General features: G+C 48.6%; 1 protein-coding gene across 1 annotated transcript in view; it reads right to left on the bottom strand.

The window, feature by feature from the left end:
* The window catches only part of ltc4s (leukotriene C4 synthase), a 29,880-nt gene extending 13,808 nt beyond the window's left edge, over positions 1-16,072 (bottom strand). Inside the window, exon 1 of the mRNA XM_070877145.1 lies at positions 15,912-16,072. Within this exon, the coding sequence (XP_070733246.1) occupies positions 15,912-15,969 (58 nt within the window). The 5' untranslated portion in view covers positions 15,970-16,072. The remainder of the gene's footprint in view (positions 1-15,911) is intronic.
* Between the last annotated feature and the right edge of the window lie 7,702 nt (positions 16,073-23,774).

The following is a 23,774-nucleotide window of genomic DNA, read 5'->3' as shown; positions in this document are numbered from 1 at the left end:
AGAGTGAGAGAGAGAGAGAGAGAGAGAGAGGTGTGAAATTGAATCAGAAGGTGAGAGTGAAGAACCATTACCATAAATGGTTAAAGTGTTTATCAGGAAGAGTGGTGAAGATATGTGGCCATCGCACATATTTGGTCAAGATGTTTGATCATGGACAGGTTAGGTTTGCTCACATCGGTCATATTTTACCTACAGATGTGGAAGGAGTTGAAGGTTGGAATGATTCGATTAGTTCTGATGAGTCAGACAGTCTTGCTACAAGTAGAGTACTCGCAGCAAATCCTACATCAGATGTACGAGAAACAAGTCCAGGAGAAAGTCAGAATTTATGTCCAAGTCCGAGTCAGGCAGACAAACAGTCTGAAGTTGTAGAGAGTCCAAATGTAAATCAAGGGCATCCCTTGGAGAAAAACACTCCTCAGGCTCAGCGTAGAATGAGTCTACGTTCTAAAACAAGTTTGGTTCAAGGGCGAAGGTATCCTCTTCGAAACAGAAAACGAGTGGTTAAGTTTGATTTGTAAATATGGCAACATAAGTCCATATCTTTCATTACGTATAAACATGTAAGTTATGGATGGTTATTTTGTTACGATTACTTCTTCATTAAGGAGGGAGAAATGTAATAGAGCTCCCCTAGTGGACTACTGCTCCACCTAGGTGACAACAACCGATGTAATACAACTACTCATGTAAATACAGTAAAAGAATCATATGACAAGGTCACATGACAAGTTCCTGTAGAGCCATCTTGTGTATGTATGTGTTTGTGATGTCATAAAGAATATATCACAACAGGAAAGATGTGATTCCACTAGAGAGGGTACAGAGGAGATTTACGAGGATGTTGCCTGGACTGGAGAATTTTAGTGACGAGGAAATATTGGATAGGCTGGGGTTGCTTTCTTGGAACAGAGGAGGCTGAGGGGGAGACCTTATTGAGGTGTATAAAATTATGAGGGGCTGGATAGAGTAGATATGAAGGGTCTGTTTCCCTTAGCTGAGGGGTCAACAACCAGGGGGCATAGATTTAAATAATTTGTAAGAGGTTTAGAGGGCATTTTTTCACCTGGAGAGTGGTGGAGCTCTGGAATCACTGCCTGAAAAGTACTTGGATGTGCACTTGAAGTGCCATAACCTACAAGGCTACGGACCAAGAGCTGGAAAGTGGGATCAGGCTGGGTGGTTCTTTGTTGCCTGGCGCGGACATGATGAGCCGAAATGGCCTCCTTCCATGCTGTAAATTTCTATGACGAGTCTGTTTCAGCTCAACAGTTCAAAGGGACTCAGTGAAGAGGAATTTTGAAGGATTGTCCAGGTGGGGAAACAGAGGAAGAAACTGCGTTAATGGAGTTACAACGTGGCAAGGCTGCCCCTCGTTTAAATGGCACCTCCCTAAAGCTGATGCTGCGTCCATGCAGGGCCCACAGGGAGATTCTCTTCCCAAGCTGACTCCAGTGCATCACTCCACATACCTGTTTACCTTGCAGGTGCATCCATTTCAATCTCTCCAGGCAATTCAGCATTCCCGTTGCTTGCTCGATGGCAGTTTTCAAGTCTTTGATGGCATCCCTCATTATTTGGGCTTCCAACAGGTGTCATCAGCCACGTTTTCGGAGGGGGGGTGTCCCCCTGTCACCAAGGAGCCAGTCGCGAACCCTGCTGCGAGGTCTGAAAAGCTCGGGAAGGGTGGACGGGCGCAGGATGAAAGCATCGTGGCAACTGCCCAGGAATCTTGCACACACACCTCCGCGCCGATCTTCCTGTGGTGGTACACGAGCTGAGCATTGATGGAGTGGAAGCCTGTAGGGTGATCTGGGTGGGGTGCCTTGATGGGCAATTGTCCGTGTCAGCCGACCAAGAACTATCCAGCCTAATCCCATTTTCCACAGCCCTGTAGGTTACGGCACTTCAAGTGCACATCCCAAGTACTTCTCCAATGCAATGAGAGGTTTCTGCCTCTCCCACCCTTCCAGGCAGTGAGTTCCAGACCCCCACCACCCTCTGAGTGAAAAATCTTCTCAACTTCCCTCTAATCCTTCTACCAATTACTTTAAATCTGTGCCCCCTGGCCATGTGTGCAATAGATGTCTCCCTGGACCAGTGGAAAGCCAGTCAGAACATCCGTTGCAAAGTGCCCTGGCAACCACAGCATTGGTTAGTAGCTGATTGCGAGATTCTGCAGATATCTCCTGCAGATCCCTGGAAGGTGCCAGAGGCAAAGAAATTGAGGGCAGTGGTGACTGAAGGCCACTGGCAAAGCATGCCCACTGGCTCCACTTGGCCGTGGGCGTACTTCCAGGGGGCTGCAAATATCAGCGATACCCTGTCGCGATACCCTGAGGCACTGGTATTCAGTCATGTCCAGGAAGCTGAACCTCTGTCCATAGTGGCAGCTGTGGCTCAGTGAGCAACACTCTCGCCTTTGAGTCAGAAGGTTGTGGGTTGATGTCCCACTCCAGGGACTTGAGCATATAAATCTAGGCTGACACACCGAGTACTGAGGGAGCGCCGCACTGTCGGAGTGGCAGTACTGAGGGAGCGCCGCACTGTTGGAGGGGCAGTACTGAGGGAGTGCCGCAATGTCGGAGGGGCAGTACTGAGGGAACGCCGCACTGTCGGAGGGGCAGTACTGAGGGAATGCCGCACTGTCGGAGGGGCAGTACTGAGGGAGTGCCGCACTGTCGGAGGGGCAGTACTGAGGGAGCGCCGCACTGTCGGAGGGGCAGTGCTGAGGGAGTGCCGCACTGCCGGAGGGGCAGTACTGAGGGAGTGCCGCACTGCCGGAGGGGCAGTACTGAGGGAGAGCCACACTGTCGGAGGGGCAGTACTGAGGGAGAGCCGCACTGTCGGAGGGGCAGTACTGAGTGAGGGAGTGCTGCACAGTTGGAGGGGCAGTGCTGAGGAAGCGCCGCACTGTTGGAGGTGCCGTCTTTCAGATGAGACGTTAAACCGAGGCCCTGTCTGCCCTCTCAGGTGGATGCAAAAGATCCCATGGCCACTATTTCAAAAAAGAGCAGGAGGAGTTCTCCCCGGTGTCCTGGGGCCAATATTTATCCCTCAATTAACATCACTAAAAACAGATTATCTGGGTCATTATCACATTGCTGTTTGTGGGAGCTTGCTGTGCGCAAATTGGCTGCCACGTTTCCCCCATTACAAGAGTGACTACACTCCAAAAGTACTTCATTGGCTGTAAAGCGCTTGGAGACGTCCGGTGGTCATGAAAGGCGCTATATAAATGCAAGTCTTTCTTTCTGATTCTGTCAGGGGGTATCGCCTCTTGCAAGCTGTACCCACTGTGCTCGTCCCCGCTCTCCTATGGAGCAGGTCGCAGTGGATAAAGCTTCTACTTCACCTGCTGTTGCTGCTCACCTCCATCCCCACCCGAGGTCCACGGTAAAGCTGCACGTGGCACCCACGCTGAACTGACTCTCAGATGGAAAGTGCGTAAATCAGGCTCACAAAAACCTACGGCAGCAGAAATGACCTCCAGAGAGGCGGAAATCAGCACCAGTGAAAGCACACTCTCCAGAAGCCTTTCACTTAGGCACTTGGGCAGTTGTGAGGTCTGAGTAATAAGAACATAAGAAATAGGAGCAAGAGTCGGCCATGGAAACATAGAAAATAGGTGCAGGAGTAGGCCATTCGGCCCTTCGAGCCTGCACCGCCATTCAATGAGTTCATGGCTGAACATGCAACTTCAGTACCCCATTCCTGCTTTCTCGCCATACCCCTTGATCCCCCGAGTAGTAAGGACTACATCTAACTCCTTTTTGAATATATTTAGTGAATTGGCCTCAACAACTTTCTGTGGTGGAGAAATCCACAGGTTCACCACTCTCTGGGTGAAGAAGTTTCTCCTCATCTCGGTCCTAAATGGCTTACTGATAGAGAATTCAAACAGGCTGCATTTAGACATGCTGTGAAAATTCACAGACAAGTCAGAGATGCTACATGCATTTCAGCCACATTGCGTTAAGTCAACAATCAACTTGACATTTTCGGACCTTGGGTAGTGAGCCAATAAGGTCAAAGACGGCGAGTTCTTTTCTGTAAATTGATCCAGGTATAAAATACAGCCATTTTGACCATGTGGTTTCAGTAAGACAAAGAAACTGGCAATCAGCCAGCAGCTTGTTACTCGCTGCCAAGATTAAAAAGTTAAAACTACCATCGGAGTTCGTATTCCATTGGAAATTAAGAGATCTAACACTTACCCCTTATCCTTAGACTGTGACCCCTGGTTCTGGACTTCCCCAGCATTGGAAATATTCTTCCTGCATCTAACCTGTCTAAACCTGTCAGAATTTTAAACATTTCTATGAGATCCCCTCTCATTCCTCTGAACTCCGGTGAATACAAACCCAGTTGATCCAGTCTTTCTTGATATGTCAGTCCCGCCATCCCAGGAATCAGTCTGGTGAACCTTCGCTGCACTCCCTCAATAGCAAGAATGTCCTTTCTCAAGTTAGGAGACCAAAACTGTACACAATACTCCATGTGTGGCCTTACCAAGGCCCTGTACAACTGTAGCAACACCTCCCTGTCCCTGTACTCAAATCCCCTCGCTATGAAGGCCAACATGCCATTTGCTTTCTTAACCGCCTGCTGTACCTGCATGCCAACCTTCAATGACTGATGTACCATGACACCCAGGTCTCGTTGCACCTCCCCTTTTCCTAATCTGTCATCATTCAGATAATAGTCTGTCTCTCTGTTTTCACCATCAAAATGGATAACCTCACATTTATCCACATTACACTTCATCTGCCATGCATTTGCTCACTCACCTAATCTATCCAAGTCACTCTGCAGCCTCATAGCATCCTCCTCGCAGCTCACACTGCCACCCAACTTAGTGTCATCCACAAATTTGGAGATACTACATTTAATCCCCTCGTCTAAATCATTAATGTACAATGTAAACAGCTGGGGCCCCAGCACAGAACCTTGCGATACCCCACTAGTCACTGCCTGCCATTCTGAAAAGTACCCATTTACTCCTACTCTTTGCTTCCTGTCTGACAATCAGTTCTCAACCCACGTAAGCACACTACCCCCAATCCCATGTGCTTCAACTTTGCACATTAATTTCTTGTGTGGGACCTTGTCGAAAGCTTTCTGAAAGTCCAAATACACCACATCAACTGGTTCTCCCTTGTCCACTCTACTGGAAACATCCTCAAAAAATTCCAGAAGATTTGTCAAGCATGATTTCCCTTTCACAAATCCATGACCCATCATGTCACCTTTTTCCAAGTGCGCTGCTATGACATCCTTAATAATTGACTCCATCATTTTACCCACTACTGAGGTCAGGCTGACCGGTCTATAATTCCTTGTTTTCTCTCTCCCTCCTTTTTTAAAAAGTGGGGTTACATTGGCTACCCTTCCACTCGATAGGAACTGATCCAGAGTCAATGGAATGTTGGAAAATGACTGTCAATGCATCCACTATTTCCAATGCCACCTCCTTAAGTACTCTGGGATGCAGTCCATCAGGCCCTGGGGATTTATCGGCCTTCAATCCCATCAATTTCCCCAACACAATTTCCCGACTAATAAGGATTTCCCTCATTTCCTCCTTCTTACTAGACCCTTTGACCCCTTTTATATCCGGAAGGTTGTTTGTGTCCTCCTTAGTGAATACCGAACCAAAGTACTTGTTCAATTGGTCTGCCATTGGGCCCCTCGAGCCTGCCCCGCCATTTAATAAGATCATGGCTGATCATCGACCTCAACTCCACTTCCCCGCCCGATTCCCATAGCCCTTGATTCAACTAGACCCCAAAAATCCATCTATCTCAGTCTTGAATATATTCAGAGACTCAGCATCCATAGCCCTCCGGGGCAGAGAATTCCAAAGATTCACCACCCTCTGAGTGAAGAAATTCCTCTTCATCTCAGTCCTAAATGGCCGACCCCTTATCCTGAGACTGTGAGCCCTGGTTCTAGACTCCCCAGCCCAGGGGAAACATCCTCCCTGCATCTACCCTGTCAATCCCCCTCAGAATCTTGTATGTTTCAATGAGGTCACCTCTCATTCTTCTAACAGTGTGCGCAAATTGGCTGCCGCGTTTCCCACATTACAACAGTGACTACACTCCAAAAAGTACTTCATTGGCTGTAAAGCGCTTTGAGGCGTCCAGTGGTCGTGACAGGTGCTTTATAAATGCAAGTCTTTCTTTCTTTTTTGGAGTATCAGTCTGAATTTTGTGCTCGAGTATCTGGAGTGGGCCTTGAACCCACAACCCTGTGACCCAGAGGGGAGAGAGCTACACACTGAGCCACAGCCGACATACAAAAAAAACCACCAGCTATGCAGAACTCAGTAAAATTTGGAACTGAAGATATAAACAATGATAACGTAATTATACTCATAGCCGGAAAATGAAAGAGGGAACCGGCATTGAAATAGTATCTGATCACATTCTTGAGATTTGCCACAGTGATTCACAGCCAAATAAGTACTTTCTGCAATGCAGCCAGTGCAGTTACATAGGAAAAACACCAACTATATGCGTGTTACAAAGAGGAAGAGAGATGACTGCAGTGGTGCAACGGTTGTAGGAGAAATGTTGTGTAGGACATGGGGAAACTCTTCACTCTTTTCCCCCATTGCCCCATGATATCTTTCACATTCACCTGAAACTACAAATGACGTCTCTGATTAATGTCTCATCCAACAGCACTGCCTCAGGGCAGCACTGATGTGTCAGTCGAGATGGTGCTACCAAGTATATGTGGAGTGCCAACATTCCGGCTATTGTGCTGAAAACTTGTGCTCCAGAACCAGCCGCACCCCTAGCCAAGCTGTGGGGATCTACCCGACAATGTGGAAAACTGCCCAGGTATGTCCTGTCCACAAAAAGCAGGACAAATCCAATCCGGCCAATTACCCCCCCCCCCCCCCCCCCCATCAGTCTACTCTCAATCATCAGCAAAGTGATGGAAGGTGTCATCGACAGTGCTATCAAACGGCACTTACTCACCAATAACCTGCTCACTGATGCTCAGTTTGGGTTCTGTCAGGACCACTCGGCTCCAGACCTCATTACAGCCTTGGTCCAAACATGGACAAAAGAGCTGAATTCCAGAGATGAGGTGAGAGTGACTGCCCTCGACATCAAGGCAGCATTTGACCGAGTGTGGCATCAAGGAGCCCGAGTAAAACTGAAGTCTATGGGAATCAGGGGGAAAACTCCCCACTGGCTGGAGTCATACCCAGCACAAAGGAAGATGGTTGTGGTGGTTGGAGGTCAATCATCCCAGCCCCAGGACATCGCTGCAGGAGTCCCTCAGGGCAGTGTCCTAGGCCCAACCACCTTCAGCTGCTTCATCAATGACCTTCCCTCCATCATAAGGTCAGAAGTGGGGATGTTTGCTGATGACTGCACAGTGTTCAGTTCCATTCACAACTCCTCAGATAATGGAGCAGTCCATGCCCGCATACAACAAGACCTGGACAACATTCAGGCTTGGGCTGATAAGTGGCAAGTAACATTCACGCTACACAAGTGCCAGGCAATGACCTTCTCCAACAAGAGAGTCTAACCACTGCCCCTTGACATTCAACAACATTACCATCGCCAAAACCCCCATCAACATCCTGGGGGTCACCATTGACCAGAAACTTAACTGGACCAGCCACATAAATACTGTGGCTACAAGAGCGGGTCAGAGGCTGGGTATTCTGTGGTGAGTGTCTCATCTCCTGACTCCCCAAAGCCTTTCCATCATCTACAAGGCACAAGTCAGGAGTGTGCAACAACATCCAGAAGCTCGACACCACCCAGGATAAAGCAGCCCACTTGATTGGCACCCCATCCACAACCTTAAATATTCACTCCCTCCACCACCGGCGCACCGTGGCTGCAGTGTGTACCATCGACAAGATACACTGCAGCAACTCGCCAAGGCTTCTTCAGCAGCACCTCCCATATGCTACACCAGGCCTACCTCTAAATCGTGAAGTGGAAGAAATAACTTGAGACCAAAAAGTCTCTTCAGACTGGTGTTAGAATTGAAGATTAATTCCGCGGCACAAGAGCTAAAGCAACTTGAAGAGCGTGAACATAAATAACTGATATTTAGCTCCAAACATCTGAAGGCCAAGAACGGCCGATCAGACTCCAATCATGGGAGGATAAATGTGAAGGAGGGTTTCATCCAAGAGTTGAGACAAAGAATCTGACATATCATAGGTTAAACAGTCTTGTGCATATCCTACACTAGGCCCTAAAGAGAGAATAAAAGAAAGATTGAGAAGGCGTTTCAGGGCAGACGGTGAAGATAAGAGCTGTTCGTGCCACTAGTTGTCTGTCCGATCAGGACTAGTACCAGCTACTTGTCATGGTTGTATGTCTATCCTGATTGTGTGTTGTGTTTGACTAATATTTGAACTACCGCTCCTTTAAGTAAAATGCCTCATGGCTCCCAAGACCCTTTGGGTATCTGTGTGTGACCTATGATTCTAAATCTTACACACTCGAGACTGGAGCACGAAATCTAAGCTGACTCTCCTAGTTAGGCACTAAGGGAGCGCCGCATTGTCGGATGTGCCGTCTGTTGGATGAGACGTTAAACCAAGGCCATGTCTGCTCTCTCAGATGGACATGAAAGGTCCCATAGTATATTCGAAGAAGAGCAGGGGTTGTTCTTCCCGGGTGCCCTGGCAAATACTTTAGCCCTCAACCGACAGTATGGAAAAACAGATTAATCAATGATTCACCTCACTGCTGTTTGTGGCATTTTGCTGTGTGCAAATTGGCATTTGCCTACAAAACACTAGGATCGTCCTGGGGCAGCGATGGTATATCTCCAGTGATCTGGGATGTCTACTGTATACGGTCCATCTCTGAGCCATACAGGAGGGCGGGTATCACTACAGCCCTGTAGACCATGAGCTTGGTGCCAGATTTGAGGGCCTGGTCTTCGAACACTCTCTTCTTCAGGCGGTGTTTGCCCTTGCTGATAATAGGCTCCTGAGGTATGGAAAGTGGTCCACATTGTCCATGATGACTTGGGGGCAGTGCTATATGGTGGGGTCAGGTTGGTGGAAGAACTTTGTCTTACGGATGTTTAGTGTAAGGCCCATGCTTTCGTACGCCTCAGTGAAGATGTTGACTCTGACTTGGAGTTCAGTCACTGAATGTACACAGACGCATGCATCGTCCACGTAGTGTAGCTCGATGACAGAGGCTGGGACAGTCTTGGATCTGGCCTGGAGACAACACGGGCCACATTGTCCGCATGCCTGACATGAGACTCCCAAAGCAAGCGCTCTACTCTGAACTCCTACGCGGCAAGCGAACCACAGGTGTGCAGAGGAAACGTTACAAGGACACCCTCAAAGCTTCCCTGATAAAATGCAACATCCCCACTGACACCTGGGAGTCCCTGGCCCAAGACCGCCCTAAGTGGAGGAAGTGCATCCGGGAGGGCGCTGAGCACCTCGAGTCTCATTGCCGAGAGCATGCAGAAAGCGAGCGCAGTTAGCGGAAGGAGTGTGCGGCAAACCTGTCCCACCCACCCTTACCCTCAACGACGATCTGTCCTACCTGTGACACAGACTGTAATTCCCTTATTGGACTGTTCAGTCACCTGAGAACTCACTTTCAGAGTGGAAGCAAGTCTTCCTCGATTCCGAGGGACTGCCGATGATGAAGATGACAAAACACGAGTGGCTGCATGTGTCAGCATTCTACAGTTGCCAGCTCAGTACTTTCCTTGCCAAGTCAAGCAAATCTCAAGTTCCACCCTTGGATCTGATCAGCTCAGAAGTGAATGGGCTAAGGTTTGGCAGATGGAATACAATGTCAGAAAATGTGAGATCATCCACCTTGGGGGAAAAAAAAAAAACAGTAAAAGGGAATATTATTTGAATGGGGAGAAATTACAACATGCTGCGGTGCAGAGGGACCTGGGGGTCCTTGTGCATGAATCCCAAAAAGTTAGTTTGCAGGTGCAGCAGGTAATCAGGAAGGCGAATGGAATGTTGGCCTTCATTGCGAGAGGGATGGTGTACAAAAGCAGGGAGGTCCTGCTGCAACTGTACAGGGTATTGGTGAGGCCGCACCTGGAGTACTGCGTGCAGTTTTGGTCACCTTACTTAAGGAAGGATATACTAGCTTTGGAGGGGGTACAGAGACGATTCACTAGGCTGATTCCGGAGATGAGGGGGTTACCTTATGATGATAGATTGAGTAGACTGGGTCTTTACTCGTTGGAGTTCAGAAGGATGAGGGGTGATCTTATAGAAACATTTAAAATAATGAAAGGGATAGACAAGATAGAGGCAGAGAGGTTGTTTCCACTGGTCAGGGAGACTAGAACTAGGGGGAGCCAATTTAAAACCGAGTTGAGAAGGAATTTCTTCTCCCAGAGGGTTGTGAATCTGTGGAATTCTCTGCCCAAGGAAGCAGTTGAGACTAGCTCATTGAATGTATTCAAGTCACAGATAGATAGATTTTTAACCAATAAGGGAATTAAGGGTTACGGGGAGTGGGCGGGTAAGTGGAGCTGAGTCCACGGCCAGATCAGCCATAATCTTGTTGAATGGCGGAGCAGGCTCGAGGGGCTAGATGGCCTACTCCTGTTCCTAATTCTTATGTTCTTCTGTTCTTATGTTAAGAGCGAGGTTAAGAGCGACGTTCTGCAATTCAACACTTGACATCAGAACATAGGCACAGGAGGCGGCCACTGAGCCTCTCGAGCCTGTTCGGCCATTCAGTGAGATCATGGCTGAGCTGCGGTCCAACTCCATTTAGTTATACATTTAATTGAACTGTTAAAATTGTTTACAAAAACAAAATACTGCAGTGGCTGGAAATAATGAAACAGAAACAGAAAATGCTGGAAATGCTTGACAGGGCAGGAGAGAAACAGAGTTAACGTTTCGGGTCGATGACCCTTCGTCAGAACTGGAAAAGGCCAGAGATGTGACAGGTTTTAAGCAAGTGCAGGAGCTGGGAAAGGGAGGAGGGGTGTAGAGGAGGAGGAAAGAACAAAAGGGAAGGTTTGTGACGGGGTGGAAGGCAGGAGAGATTAAATTACAAAAGGGATGATGGTGCGAGGCAAAAGGAGATGGTAATGGGTCAAGTAAAGGAACAAAAGATGGATCTAGCGAGGGTGTAAATGGGAAATGGCAGATTCAGCAACTGCTGCGGTCTGAAGAAATGGGGGCAGAGGTTATTTTTATGTCTTGAATAGAGCAATGTGACGGAGTACTGTAGACGTAAGTGTGACCTTGGCCTCTTTATTCTAACTCCAGAGTGCTGGTACTCTGAGGCCTGCTAATATAGTGGTCCCAAGGGATGCTGGGATCCCTTGGGACTCCAACAAATATGCCCTCTGGTGGCGGTAGAATGCTAGTTACATGGTGTTGCATACATAACAGTTACAGTCTGAAATTGTTGAACTCAATGCTGAGTCGGGAAGACTGTAAAGTGTCCAATCGAGAGGCGTGATGCTGTTCCTAGAGCTTATGTTGAGTTTCATTAGAAGAGGTCAGAGTGGGAGTGGAGCGGAGAATTAAAGTGACAAGCGACCGGAAGCTCGGGGTCACACTTGAGGACCGAACGGAGGTGTTCTGCAAAGCGGTCACACAATCTACGCTTGGTCTCCCCAATGTAGGAGACCGCGTGGTGAGCAGCCAATACACTTGAAAGAAGTACGAGTAAATTGCTGTTTCGCCTGGAAGGAGTGTTTGGGGCCCTGGACAGTGGGGAGGGAGGAGATAAAGGGGCAGGTGTTGCATCTCCTGCACTTGCACGGGAAGGTGCCGTGGGAAGGGGAGGGGGTGTTGGTGATTGAGAAGCGGACCAGGGTGTCGCAGAGGGAGCGGTCCCTTCGGAACACAGAGGGGAGGGGAGGGGAAGATGTGATTGGTGGTTGGGATCACACTGGAGGTGGCGAAAAAGGCAGAGGGTGACGCGTTGAATGTGGAGGTGGGTGGGATGAATGGTGAGGACAAGGGGAACCCTGTCATGGTCCTGGGAGGGAGGGGAAGGGGTGAGAGCAGAAGTGCGGGAAATGGAATGGACACAGTTGAGTGTCCGGCTGTGTCCGGTCAACCACAGGAGATAGGAATCCTCAGTTTAACAGCTCATCAGAAGCCAGTGGTCCCCCTCAAGTGGGGCTTGAAGCCATAACATTCTGGCTCGAGCATTAATGTGTCTCGGTGTCAACTTTACGCTCCCGTGAAGCACCTTGGGATGTTTTACGATGTTAAAGGTGCTATATAAATGCAAGTTGTTGAATAAGAACATAAGAAATAGGAGTAGGCCATAGGGCCCCTCAAGCCTGCTCCGCCAGTTAATACGATCATGGCTGATCCGATAATGGACTCAGGTCCACTTCCCTGCCCACTCCCCATAACCCCTTGTCGGTTAAGAAACTGAAGCCCTCTTCTCCTCCAGACCTAGTCACAGTCTCACATCCAGCGGTTATTCCAAATATAACTATCCGTTCCATCACCTCAAACCAGATGGCCACAGACTCAAGCAAGCTCGGCATGTGACTGGCCATGCTGTCCACCTTCAGATCACTTTTGCCACCAAAGTCCTCTAACTATTCCAGAGTATTCCTGGTGGGCAAAGCAATACCAAACACTCCTCCGTCACAATCCACGTTCAGCGGCCTCCCCGCCCAGATGCCCCATTGGTGGCAGGCATGAGGAATTCTTCATCTCCAAATTTGAGGCTTTTGCTCAGTTGCCTTAGCTTCACCACCCCTCTCACCACCCCTCCCAACCAGGTCATCACCAACCCCTTCCCCCACCCCAAACCCAACCCCATCCCATCACACCCCTCCATCTCATCACCAACCCCACCCAACCATCTCATCACCAACCCCATCTCCAATTACCCATCCCCAAACCCACCCCATCGCATCACATCACCAACCTCCCACCCCCACCCCATCTCATCACCAACCGCTCCCCCCACCCCACATCCAATCTCATCCCACCCCCCATCTCATCTCACCAAACCTCCCCCCCACCAGCCCCACCCCACCAACCCATCCCCCCTCCCCATCAGCCCCACCCCCACCCATCCACCTCCAAGCATCATCCGCCCAACCACCACTACAACAGTGACAACATTTCCTATAAAGCACTTTGGAACATCTGGAAGTCGTGAAATGTGCTATAGAAATGCAAGTCTTTCTTTCATTTAACCTCGGTGACAGCTGTGGCTCAGTGGGCAGCAGCATTGCCTCCGAGTCAGAAGGTTGTGGGTTCAAGTCCCACTCCAGAGACAGGAGCACATAAATTTAAGCTGACGCTCCCAGTGCAGTACTGAGGGAGCGCCGTACTGTCAGAGGTGCCGTCTTTAGGATGAGAAGTTAAACCGAGGCCCCCTCTGCTCGCTCAGGTGGATGTAAAAGATCCCGTGGCACTATTTCGAAGAAGAGCGGGGGAGTTCTCCCCGGTGTCCTGGGGCCAATATTTATCCCTCAATCAACATAACAAAAACAGATTATCTGGTCATCATCACATTGCTGTTTGTGGGAGCTTGCTGTGCGCAAATTGCCTGCCGCGTTTCCCACATTACAACATTGACCACACTCTAAAAGTACTTCATTGGCTATAAAGCACTTGAGACATCCGGTGGTTGTGAAAGGCGCTATAGAAATCCAAGTCTTTCTCTCTCACCTGCTCACACTCATGTTCCAGGAGTCACTTGGCTGCTAGCTTATTTAAACAGGCATCATAAATATAACATGTGTTTTCTCCCCATTTAAAAAATAAAGCACTGTCTAATTTAGGTAATGTTTGCTTTGCAGGCCAACCGGAGATTGAAGCTGGTCTGCATTTTCTCAAGAGTCTGTTGCACAATTAATTATTAAACACATAGTCCCATTCTCCGCATTCTTAACATGGCTGGACCTTGCATTCTACACATCCTAATTACCTGGCATGCATCCCTCCGCAAAACGTCATTTAAAATTCTTATCCTTTTGTTCAAATCCTTCCGTGGCCTCGCCCCTCCCTATCTCTGTAATCCTCCCCCACCGAGATGTCTGCGCTCCTCCAATTCTGGCCTCTTGCACATTCCTGATTATAACCACTCCACCATCGGTGGCCGTGCCTTCTGTTGCCTGGGCCCCAAGCTCTGGAACTCCCTCCCTAAACCTCTCTACCCTCCTTTTAGACGCTCCTTAAAATTTATCCCTTTTGACCATTTTACTGCTTTAAAGGCGCAGTATAAATTGTTATTTTACAGCCCTGTGAAAGCCGATAGGGACAGGTTCAACAGTCACAAGAAGAAATAAGGTGTGGGATGCCAATGGGGAACTCAAAAAACAAGTGTCTAAAATCTGGGGGTGCAGGGGAGGGACACCCCATGGAAAGGGGTGATTCCCGTCCTGTTTGTTTGCCCGTGATTGGCTCGCCCAACTTGGAAGAAATAATGACGGATGTGAAAGAAGTCATTGATCTACTGAAGCAAAATCAGCATCGAGAAAGCACAGCCCTTTCCCTTCTCCTTGCATGAAGGCACTGCCAGTGTCCCAGGCCCCAGCATCTCACCAGAACCAGATCCCACCATCGAGGCATTGAAAGTATTGGTAAAGGAAAAACTTGCATTTCTATAGCGCCTTTCATGACCTTAGGACATCCCAAATCGGTTTAGAGCTAATTAAGCACTTTTTGAATTGTAATGTCGGAAACACGGCAGCCAAACTTGTGCACAGCAAGCTCCCACAAATAGCAATGAGATAAATGGCCAGATAATCTTTTTTTTGAGCGATGTTGGTTGAGGGATAAATATTGGCCACAGGACACCGGGGATAACTCCCCTGGCTCTTCTTTGAATGAGATCTTTAATGTCCACCTGAGAGAGCAGACGGGGCCTCGGTATAACGTTTCATCTGAAAGACGGCACCTCCGACAGTGCGGCGCTCCCTCAGCACTGCCCCTCCGACAGTGCGGCGCTCCCTCAGCACTGCCCCTCCGACAGTGCGGCGCTCCCTCAGCACTGCCCCTCCGACAGTGCGGCGCTCCCTCAGCACTGCACTGGAGTGTCAGTCTAGATTTATGTGTTCAAGTTGTTTTCTTTAGAACAGAGGAGGTGGAGGGGAGATTTAGTTGAGGTGTATAAAATTATGAGGGGCCTGGATCGAGTGGAGTAGGAAGGACCTATTTTCCTTAGCAGGGAGGTCAACAACCAGGGGGCACAAATTTAAAGTAATTGGTAGAAGGGTTGGAAGGCGGTGGGGGTCTGGAACTCACGGCCTGAAAGGGTGGTAGAGGCAGAAACCCTCACCACATTTAAAAAGTACTTGGATGTGCACTTAAAGTGCCGTAACCTACAGGGCTACGGACCGAGAGCTGGAAAGTGGGATTAGACTGGGTAGCTCTTTGTCGGCCGGCACGGACACGATGGGCCGAATGGCCTCCTTCCGTGCTGTAAATCTCTCTGATTCTATGATCTGAAGTCTCTGGAGTGGGACTCAAACCCTCAACCTTCTGAGTCAGAAGATCATCATATATCATAGGCAGTCCCTCGAAATCGAGGAAGACTTGCTTCCACTCAAAGTGAGTTCTCAGGTGACTGTACAGTCCAATACGCGAATTACAGTCTCTGTCACAGGTGGGACAGACAGATCCACATCAGTGGCAGGTAAGGGGACCTAGACCCCACTCCCTGGGCTATTTGACTCAGTGCCCATACATTTGACCCATTGAAACCTGTGTGGGAGGGAACCCATTCACAACAGCTAGGCTGGTGCGGGCTGCAATAAGGATTAACTAGTTTACATAGCCGCCGTCCCCACAACGCTACATCCTAATAGATCAATATATTGATCGATCAGCTGAAACCAGGCGAGGGAATTAGACCGAAACCGTTGCACATGGAAATGCCATTCAATTTACAGCCAGAACTATGCAGCGTGAGCGACTCTACCTTGCTCCAAGACGCCCAATATCGTGATCAGCGCCAACAGCGCGTAGTCATCCAACATTGTGGCAGGTTGCTGCCCGGGACGGAGGCTGCTGACTCGAAGCTCACACGATCAACAGGCAATAAACTTCACCACTTCCCAGATTGCTCAGATAGAGAGGGTGTCGGAGGGAGGTGCAGTGGGCGGGCGGAACAGCGTCAGAGGCAACACACCGCTGTCCAAACTCACCCTGCACTGAACCACACATCTTCAACTGCAGGCGCCCCCTACCGCCCTCTGTAAAACCAGAGCCAGTCTCCCTACACACACACACACACACACACACACTCACTGCAGTATCACTGTCCCTGGCTATCGAAATGTAGGTTATTTTTTGAAGAGGAAGCTAAGATCTTGAAATTCAGGAAATTCAAATCAATAGGGTTTCTGTATGCAAGGGACACTGTAAATAGACACACGCACTCACCGGGGACCCCCTGTAAATACAGACACACACACACTCTCCGGGGACCCCCTGTAAATACAGACACACACACTCACCGGGGACCCCCTGTAAATACAGACACACACACTCTCCGGGGACCCCCTGTAAATACAGACACACACACTCACCGGGGACCCCCTGTAAATACAGACACACAATCCCCAGGGACCCCTGTAAATACAGACACACAATCCCCGGGGACCCCTGTAAATACAGACACGCACTCCTCGGGGACCCCCTGTAAATACAGACACACACTCCCCGGGGACCCCCTGTAAATACAAACACACACTCCCCGGGGACCCCCGTAAATACAGACACTCTCCCGGGGACCCCCCGTAAATACTGACACACTCCCGGGGACCCCCCGTAAATACTGACACACAGTAGAGTGGACAAGGGAGAACCAGTTGATGTGGTGTATTTGGACTTTACAGAAAGCTTTCGACAAGGTCCCACACAAGAGATTAATGTGCAAAGTTAAAGCACATGGGATTGGGGGTAGTGTGCTGACGTGGATTGAGAACTGGTTGGCAGACAGGAAGCAAAGAGTAGGAGTAAATGGGTACTTTTCAGAATGGCAGGCAGTGACTAGTGGGGTACCGCAAGTTTCTGTGCTGGGGCCCCAGCTGTTTACACTGTACATTAATGATTTAGATGAGGGGATTAAATGTAGTATTTCCAAATTTGCAGATGACACTAAGTTGGGTGGCAGTGTGAGCTGCGAGGAGGATGCTATGAGGCTGCAGAGTGACTTGGATAGGTTAGGTGAGTGGGCAAATGCAAGGCAGATGAAGTATAATGTGGATAAATGTGAGGTTATCCACTTTGTTGGTAAAAACAGAGAGACAGACTATTATCTGAACATAGAAACATAGAAAATAGGTGCAGGAGTAGGCCATTCGGCCCTTCTAGCCTGCACCGCCATTCAATGAGTTCATGGCTGAACATGCAACTTCAGTACCCCATTCCTGCTTTCTCGCCATCCCCCTTGATCCCCCTAGTAGTAAGGACTTCATCTAACTCCTTTTTGAATATATTTAGTGAATTGGCCTCAACAACTTTCTGTGGTAGAGAATTCCACAGATTCACCACTCTCTGGGTGAAGAAATTCCTCCTCATCTCGGTCCTAAATGGCTTCCCCATTATCCTTAGACTGTGTCCCCTGGTTCTGGACTTCCCCAACATTGGGAACATTCTTCCTGCATCTAACCTGTCTAACCCCGTCAGAATTTTAAACGTTTCTATGAGGTCCCCTCTCATTCTTCTGAACTCCAGTGAATACAAGCCCAGTTGATCCAGTCTTTCTTGATAGGTCAGTCCCGCCATCCCGGGAATCAGTCTGGTGAACCTTCGCTGCACTCCCTCAATAGCAAGAATGTCCTTCCTCAGGTTAGGAGACCAAAACTGTACACAATACTCCAGGTGTGGCCTCACCAAGGCCCTGTACAATTGTAGCAACACCTCCCTGCTCCTGTACTCAAATCCCCTCGCTATGAAGGCCAACATGCCATTTGCTTTCTTAACCGCCTGCTGTACCTGCATGCCAACCTTCAATGACTGATGTACCATGACACCCAGGTCTCGTTGCACCTCCCCTTTTCCTAATCTGTCACCATTCAGATAATAGTCTGTCTCTCTCTTTTTACCACCAAAGTGGACAACCCCACATTTATCCACATTATACTTCATCTGCCATGCATTTGCCCACTCACCTAACCTATCCAAGTCGTTCTGCAGCCTCATAGCATCCTCCTCGCAGCTCACACTGCCACCCAACTTAGTGTCATCCGCAAATTTGGAGATACTACATTTAATCCCCTCGTCTAAATCATTAATGTACAGTGTAAACAGCTGGGGCCCCAGCACAGAACCTTGCGGTACCCGACTAGTCACTGCCTGCCATTCTGAAAAGTCCCCATTTACTCCTACTCTTTGCTTCCTGTCTGACAATCAGTTCTCAATCCACGTCAGCACACTACCCCAAATCCCATGCTTTAACTTTGCACATTAATCTCTTGTGTGGGACCTTGTCGAAAGCCTTCTGAAAGTCCAAATATACCACATCAACTGGTTCTCCCTTGTCCACTCTACTGGAAACATCCTCAAAAAATTCCAGAAGATTTGTCAAGCATGATTTCCCTTTCACAAATCCATGCTGACTTGGACCTATCATATTACCTCTTTCCAAATGCACTGCTATGACATCCTTAATAATTGATTCCATCATTTTACCCACTACCAATGTCAGGCTGACCGGTCTATAATTCCCTGTTTTCTCTCTCCCTCCTTTTTTAAAAAGTGGGGTTACATTGGCTACCCTCCACTCCATAGGAACTGATCCAGAGTCAATGGAATGTTGGAAAATGACTGTCAATGCATCCACTATTTCCAAGGCCACCTCCTTAAGTACTCTGGGATGCAGTCCATCAGGCCCTGGGGATTTATCGGCCTTCAATCCCATCAATTTCCCCAACACAATTTCCCGACTAATAAGGATTTCCCTCAGTTCCTCCTCCTTACTAGACCCTCTGACCCCTTTTATATCCGGAAGGTTGTTTGTGTCCTCCTCAGTGAATACCGAACCAAAGTACTTGTTCAATTGGTCCGCCATTTCTTTGCATGAACGGTGACAGATTAGGAAAAGGGGAAGTGCAACGAGACCTGGGTGTCATGGTACATCAGTCATTGAAGGTTGGCATGCAGGTACAACAGGTGGTTAAGAAAGCAAATGTCATGTTGGCCTTCATAGCGAGGGTATTTGATTACAGGGGCAGGGAGGTGTTACTACAGTTGTACAGGGCCTTGGTGAGGCCACACCTGGAGTATTGTGTACAGTTTTGGTCTCCTAACTTGAGGAAGGACATTCTTGCTATTGAGGGAGTGCAGCGAAGGTTCACCAGACTGATTCCCGGGATGGCAGGACTGACATATCAAGAAAGACTGGATCAACTGGGCTTGTATTCACTGGAGTTCAGAAGAGTGAGAGGGGATCTCATAGAAACGTTTAAAATTCTGACGGGTTTAGACAGGTTAGATGCAGGAAGAATGTTCCCAATGTTGGGGAAGTCCAGAACCAGGGGTCACAGTCTAAGGATAAGGGGTAAGCCATTTAGGACCGAGATGAGAAACTTCTTCACCCAGAGAGTGGTGAACCTGTGGAATTCTCTACCACAGAAAGGCCAATTCACTAAATATATTCAAAAATGAGTTAGATGTAGTCCTTACTACTAGGGGGATCAAGGGGTATGGCGAGAAAGCAGGAATGGGGTACTGAAGTTGCATGTTCAGCCATGAACTTATTGAATGGTGGTGCAGGCTCGAAGAGCCGAATGGCCTACTCCTCTGCACCTATTTTCTATGTTTCTATGTTCCCTGGGGCCCCTGTAAATACTGATACAGGTGGTCCCCGGGAGTGTAAATACTGACACACTCCTGGGGACCACCTGTAAATACTGACACACTCCTGGGGACCACCTGTAAATACTGACACACTCCTGGGACCACCTGTAAATACTGACACACTCAGAGTAGAGTGTGCATGGACTGTGGGAGGGGATTCAATGGGTGAATGATAGGGGAGAGTGTCCATGGGCTGTGGGAGATGTAAATGTGATGGACTGAATGGACTTTCTGTATTCCAACCTTTCTTGTGTGATGGTCCTCTCATGTCAGGCGCGAGCAACAAAACTGCTAACCAAAAGTGTATATGCAATTAACCAACGATTGTTTGTGTAACATCCTGTTGCAGACTTCATTTCTCACCAAAGCCACAGTACAATTTACTTCAATTGATTTACTCAGCCGATACCACCTAAAACAACACAGTTAGAAGCTAAATGTCTTTAATTGCTGATTTTTTAAAACCCGGCCAGTACTAAGTTGCAGGGTTAATAAAGTTGCAAACTCCTTCAAACAATCAAAAAATACAGAGATAGTATTACAGCACAACCAGGCAGTTCAGGTCGATGTCACTTCTATTCTCCAGGAGACAACCAGTCTAATCCCACACTCCCCACACCCTTTAATATCCCACCCAGTCTAATCCCACTCCCCACACCCTTTAATATCCCACCTAGTCTAATCCCACTCTCCCCTCACCCTTTAATATCCCACCCAGTCTAATCCCACTCTCCCCTCACCCTTTAATATCCCACCCAGTCTAATCCCACTCTCCCCTCACCCTTTAATATCCCACCCAGTCTAATCCCACTCTCCCCTCACCCTTTAATATCCCACCCAGTCTAATCCCACTCTCCACCTCACTCCCCATATCCTTTAATATCCCACCCAGTCTAATCTCGCTCTCCGTACCCTTTAATATCCCCCCCAGTCTAATCTCGCTCTCCCCTCACTCCCCATATCATAGAAACATAGAAACATAGAAAATAGGTGCAGGAGTAGGCCATTCGGCCCTTCTAGCCTGCACCGCCATTCAATGAGTTCATGGCTGAACATTCAACTTCAGTACCCCATTCCTGCTTTCTCGCCATACCCCTTGATGCCCCTAGTAGTAAGGACCTCATCTAACTCCTTTTTGAATATATTTAGTGAATTGGCCTCAACAACTTCCTGTGGTAGAGAATTCCACAGGTTCACTACTCTCTGGGTGAAGAAGTTCCTCCGCATCTCAGTCCTAAATGGCTTACCCCTTATCCTCAGACTGTGACCTCTGGTTCTGGCCTTCCCCAACATTGGGAACATTCTTCCTGCATCTAACCTGTCTAACCCCGTCAGAATTTTAAATGTTTCTATGAGGTCCCCTCTCATTCTTCTGAACTTCAGTGAATACAAGCCCAGTTGATTCAGTCTTTCTTGATAGGTCAGTCCCGCCATCCCGGGAATCAGTCTGGTGAACCTTCGCTGCACTCCCTCAATAGCAAGAATGTCCTTCCTCAGGTTAGGAGACCAAAACTGTACACAATACTCCAGGTGTGGCCTCACCAATGCCCTGTACAACTGTAGCAACACCTCCCTGCCCCTGTACTCAAATCCCCTTGCTATGAAGGCCAACATGCCATTTGCTTTCTTAACCGCCTGCTGCACCTGCATGCCAACCTTCAATGACTGATGTACCATGACACCCAGGTCTCTTTGCACCTCCCCTTTTCCTAATCTGTCACCATTCAGATAATAGTCTGTCTCTCTGTTTTTACCACCAAAGTGGATAACCTCACATTTATCCACATTATACTTCATCTGCCATGCATTTGCCCACTCACCTAACCTATCCAAGTCGCTCTGCAGCCTCACAGCATCCTCCTCGCAGCTCACACTGCCACCCAACTTAGTGTCATCCGCAAATTTGGAGATACTACATTTAATCCCCTCATCTAAATCATTAATGTACAGTGTAAACAGCTGGGGCCCCAGCACAGAACCTTGCGGTACCCCACTAGTCACTGCCTGCCATTCTGAAAAGTACCCATTTACTCCTACTCTTTGCTTCCTGTCTGACAACCAGTTCTCAATCCATGTCAGTACACTACCCCCAATCCCATGTGCTCTAACTTTGCACATCAATCTCTTGTGTGGGACCTTGTCGAACGCCTTCTGAAAGTCCAAATATACCACATCAACTGGTTCTCCCTTATCCACTCTACTGGAAATATCCTCAAAAAATTCCAGAAGATTTGTCAAGCATGATTTCCCTTTCACAAATCCATGCTGACTTGGACCTATCATGTCACCTCTTTCCAAATGCACTGCTATGACATCCTTAATAATTGATTCCATCATTTTACCCACTACCGATGTCAGGCTGACCGGTCTATAATTCCCTGTTTTCTCTCTCCCTCCTTTTTTAAAAAGTGGGGTTACATTGGCTACCCTCCACTCCATAGGAACTGATCCTTTAATATCCCACCCAGTCTAATCCCACTCTCCACCTCACTCCCCATATCCTTTAATATCCCACCCAGTCTAATCCCACTCTCCCCACTCCCCACATCCTTTAATAACCCACCCAGTCTAATCCCACTCTCCCCATACCCTTTAATAAGCCACCCAGTCCAATTCCACTCTCCCCTCACTCCCCGTAACCTTTAATATCCCACCCAGTCTAATCCCACACTCCCCATATCCTTTAATATCCCGCCCAGTCTACCCACCCCTCCTGCTCGCTACCTATTTTGTTAATGGACGTCTTTTTCAAATAATTATCTGAATTCCCATTTAATAGACTAGGGCACTTTCACCAACATTTTGTGACAATTAGTGCCACACTCCAATGACACTCTTGTGCAAGTACCTTTTATTCTAATCTCTCCTTTTTATTATCTTAAATTTGTGGCCTCTTTGTTCCATCACACCGAGTACTGGAATCAACCCATCAATAGCACTCCTCCCATAAACAAGCACATTCTTGACCAGGACAAAATCTTTGCCGAAGAGTGGTGCAGTGTTACCTTGGATACGTTTTGTGCCGATCGTGAAGCTGTCTGACATCCACTCTCGGGGCGGTACTTAAAGGGGAGGGAGCCAGCGACCCGGGTTGCCATCTTTTTTTTGTGGGCCGACTTGTGGGTCAGCTCGACCATGGCAACCCCTCCTCACATCCTGTAGCCTGGCGCTCCGTCTTGGCCCTGTCCCACGTTGCCCTGGGGAACCAGTGGAGGCCATCAGAGGCTGTGCAAAGTGCGCAGTGGCCCTCCCCTTCAAGCAAAGAGGAGGGGCATTGAAGCACATCAGCGCTAGTTCTTGACTCGCCACCCCAGTTACCATCCCCTAAGGAAGTGGAGCTTGGGAGATTGTGCTCTGCTTCCTTTGAGGGGCCGTAAGCCCAATTCCACGAAAGGGGGAGCAGGACTTCCATGCCGGGCGCTAAAATGTCCCAGTCCCGGAAGGTTACCGCCCCCAAGTCAGGATGGTGTGCGACTTGGCAGGGAACGTGGAGGAGGTGGTGGTGTTCCCATGCGCCTGCTGCCCTTGTAGGCGGTAGAGGCCGCGGGTTTGAGAGGTGCTGCCGAAGAAGCCTTGGGAGTTGCTGCAGTCCATCTGGTAGATGGCACACACTGCATTTGTGATTTGTTGTCGGACTGCTTTTGTCCTCTGCTAGGCTGTTGGGATCTGTCTGGCTTTTCCTGTTTCCCAGGCCAATTTAGGGGCGTTGGCTGGAATCTGGGCAATTCCTCTCTGGCCCAGTTAGGCGATTGAAACTAGCCCTACACGTCACTCTTGCCCCTGAATTCCCTGCAGTATCGACCTTCGGTAAGAGGGTGATCTCCGCCGCAGCCAGAAACAGGATCGGCTCTCGCTCGAAGGAATTCAGCCAATCAGCTTCCACTGCACGAGACGGCAGCCTCTTTCAAAGGTTCGCTATTAACATAGAAAATAGGTGCAGGAGTAGGCCATTCAGCCCTTCGAGCCTGCACCACCATTC

Source organism: Pristiophorus japonicus, chromosome 4, assembly GCF_044704955.1.
Source record: "Pristiophorus japonicus isolate sPriJap1 chromosome 4, sPriJap1.hap1, whole genome shotgun sequence".
Classification (NCBI taxonomy): Eukaryota; Metazoa; Chordata; class Chondrichthyes; family Pristiophoridae; genus Pristiophorus; species Pristiophorus japonicus.
Note: the sequence above shows the minus strand (reverse complement) of the source record. Positions and strands in the feature narration are given on the sequence as shown.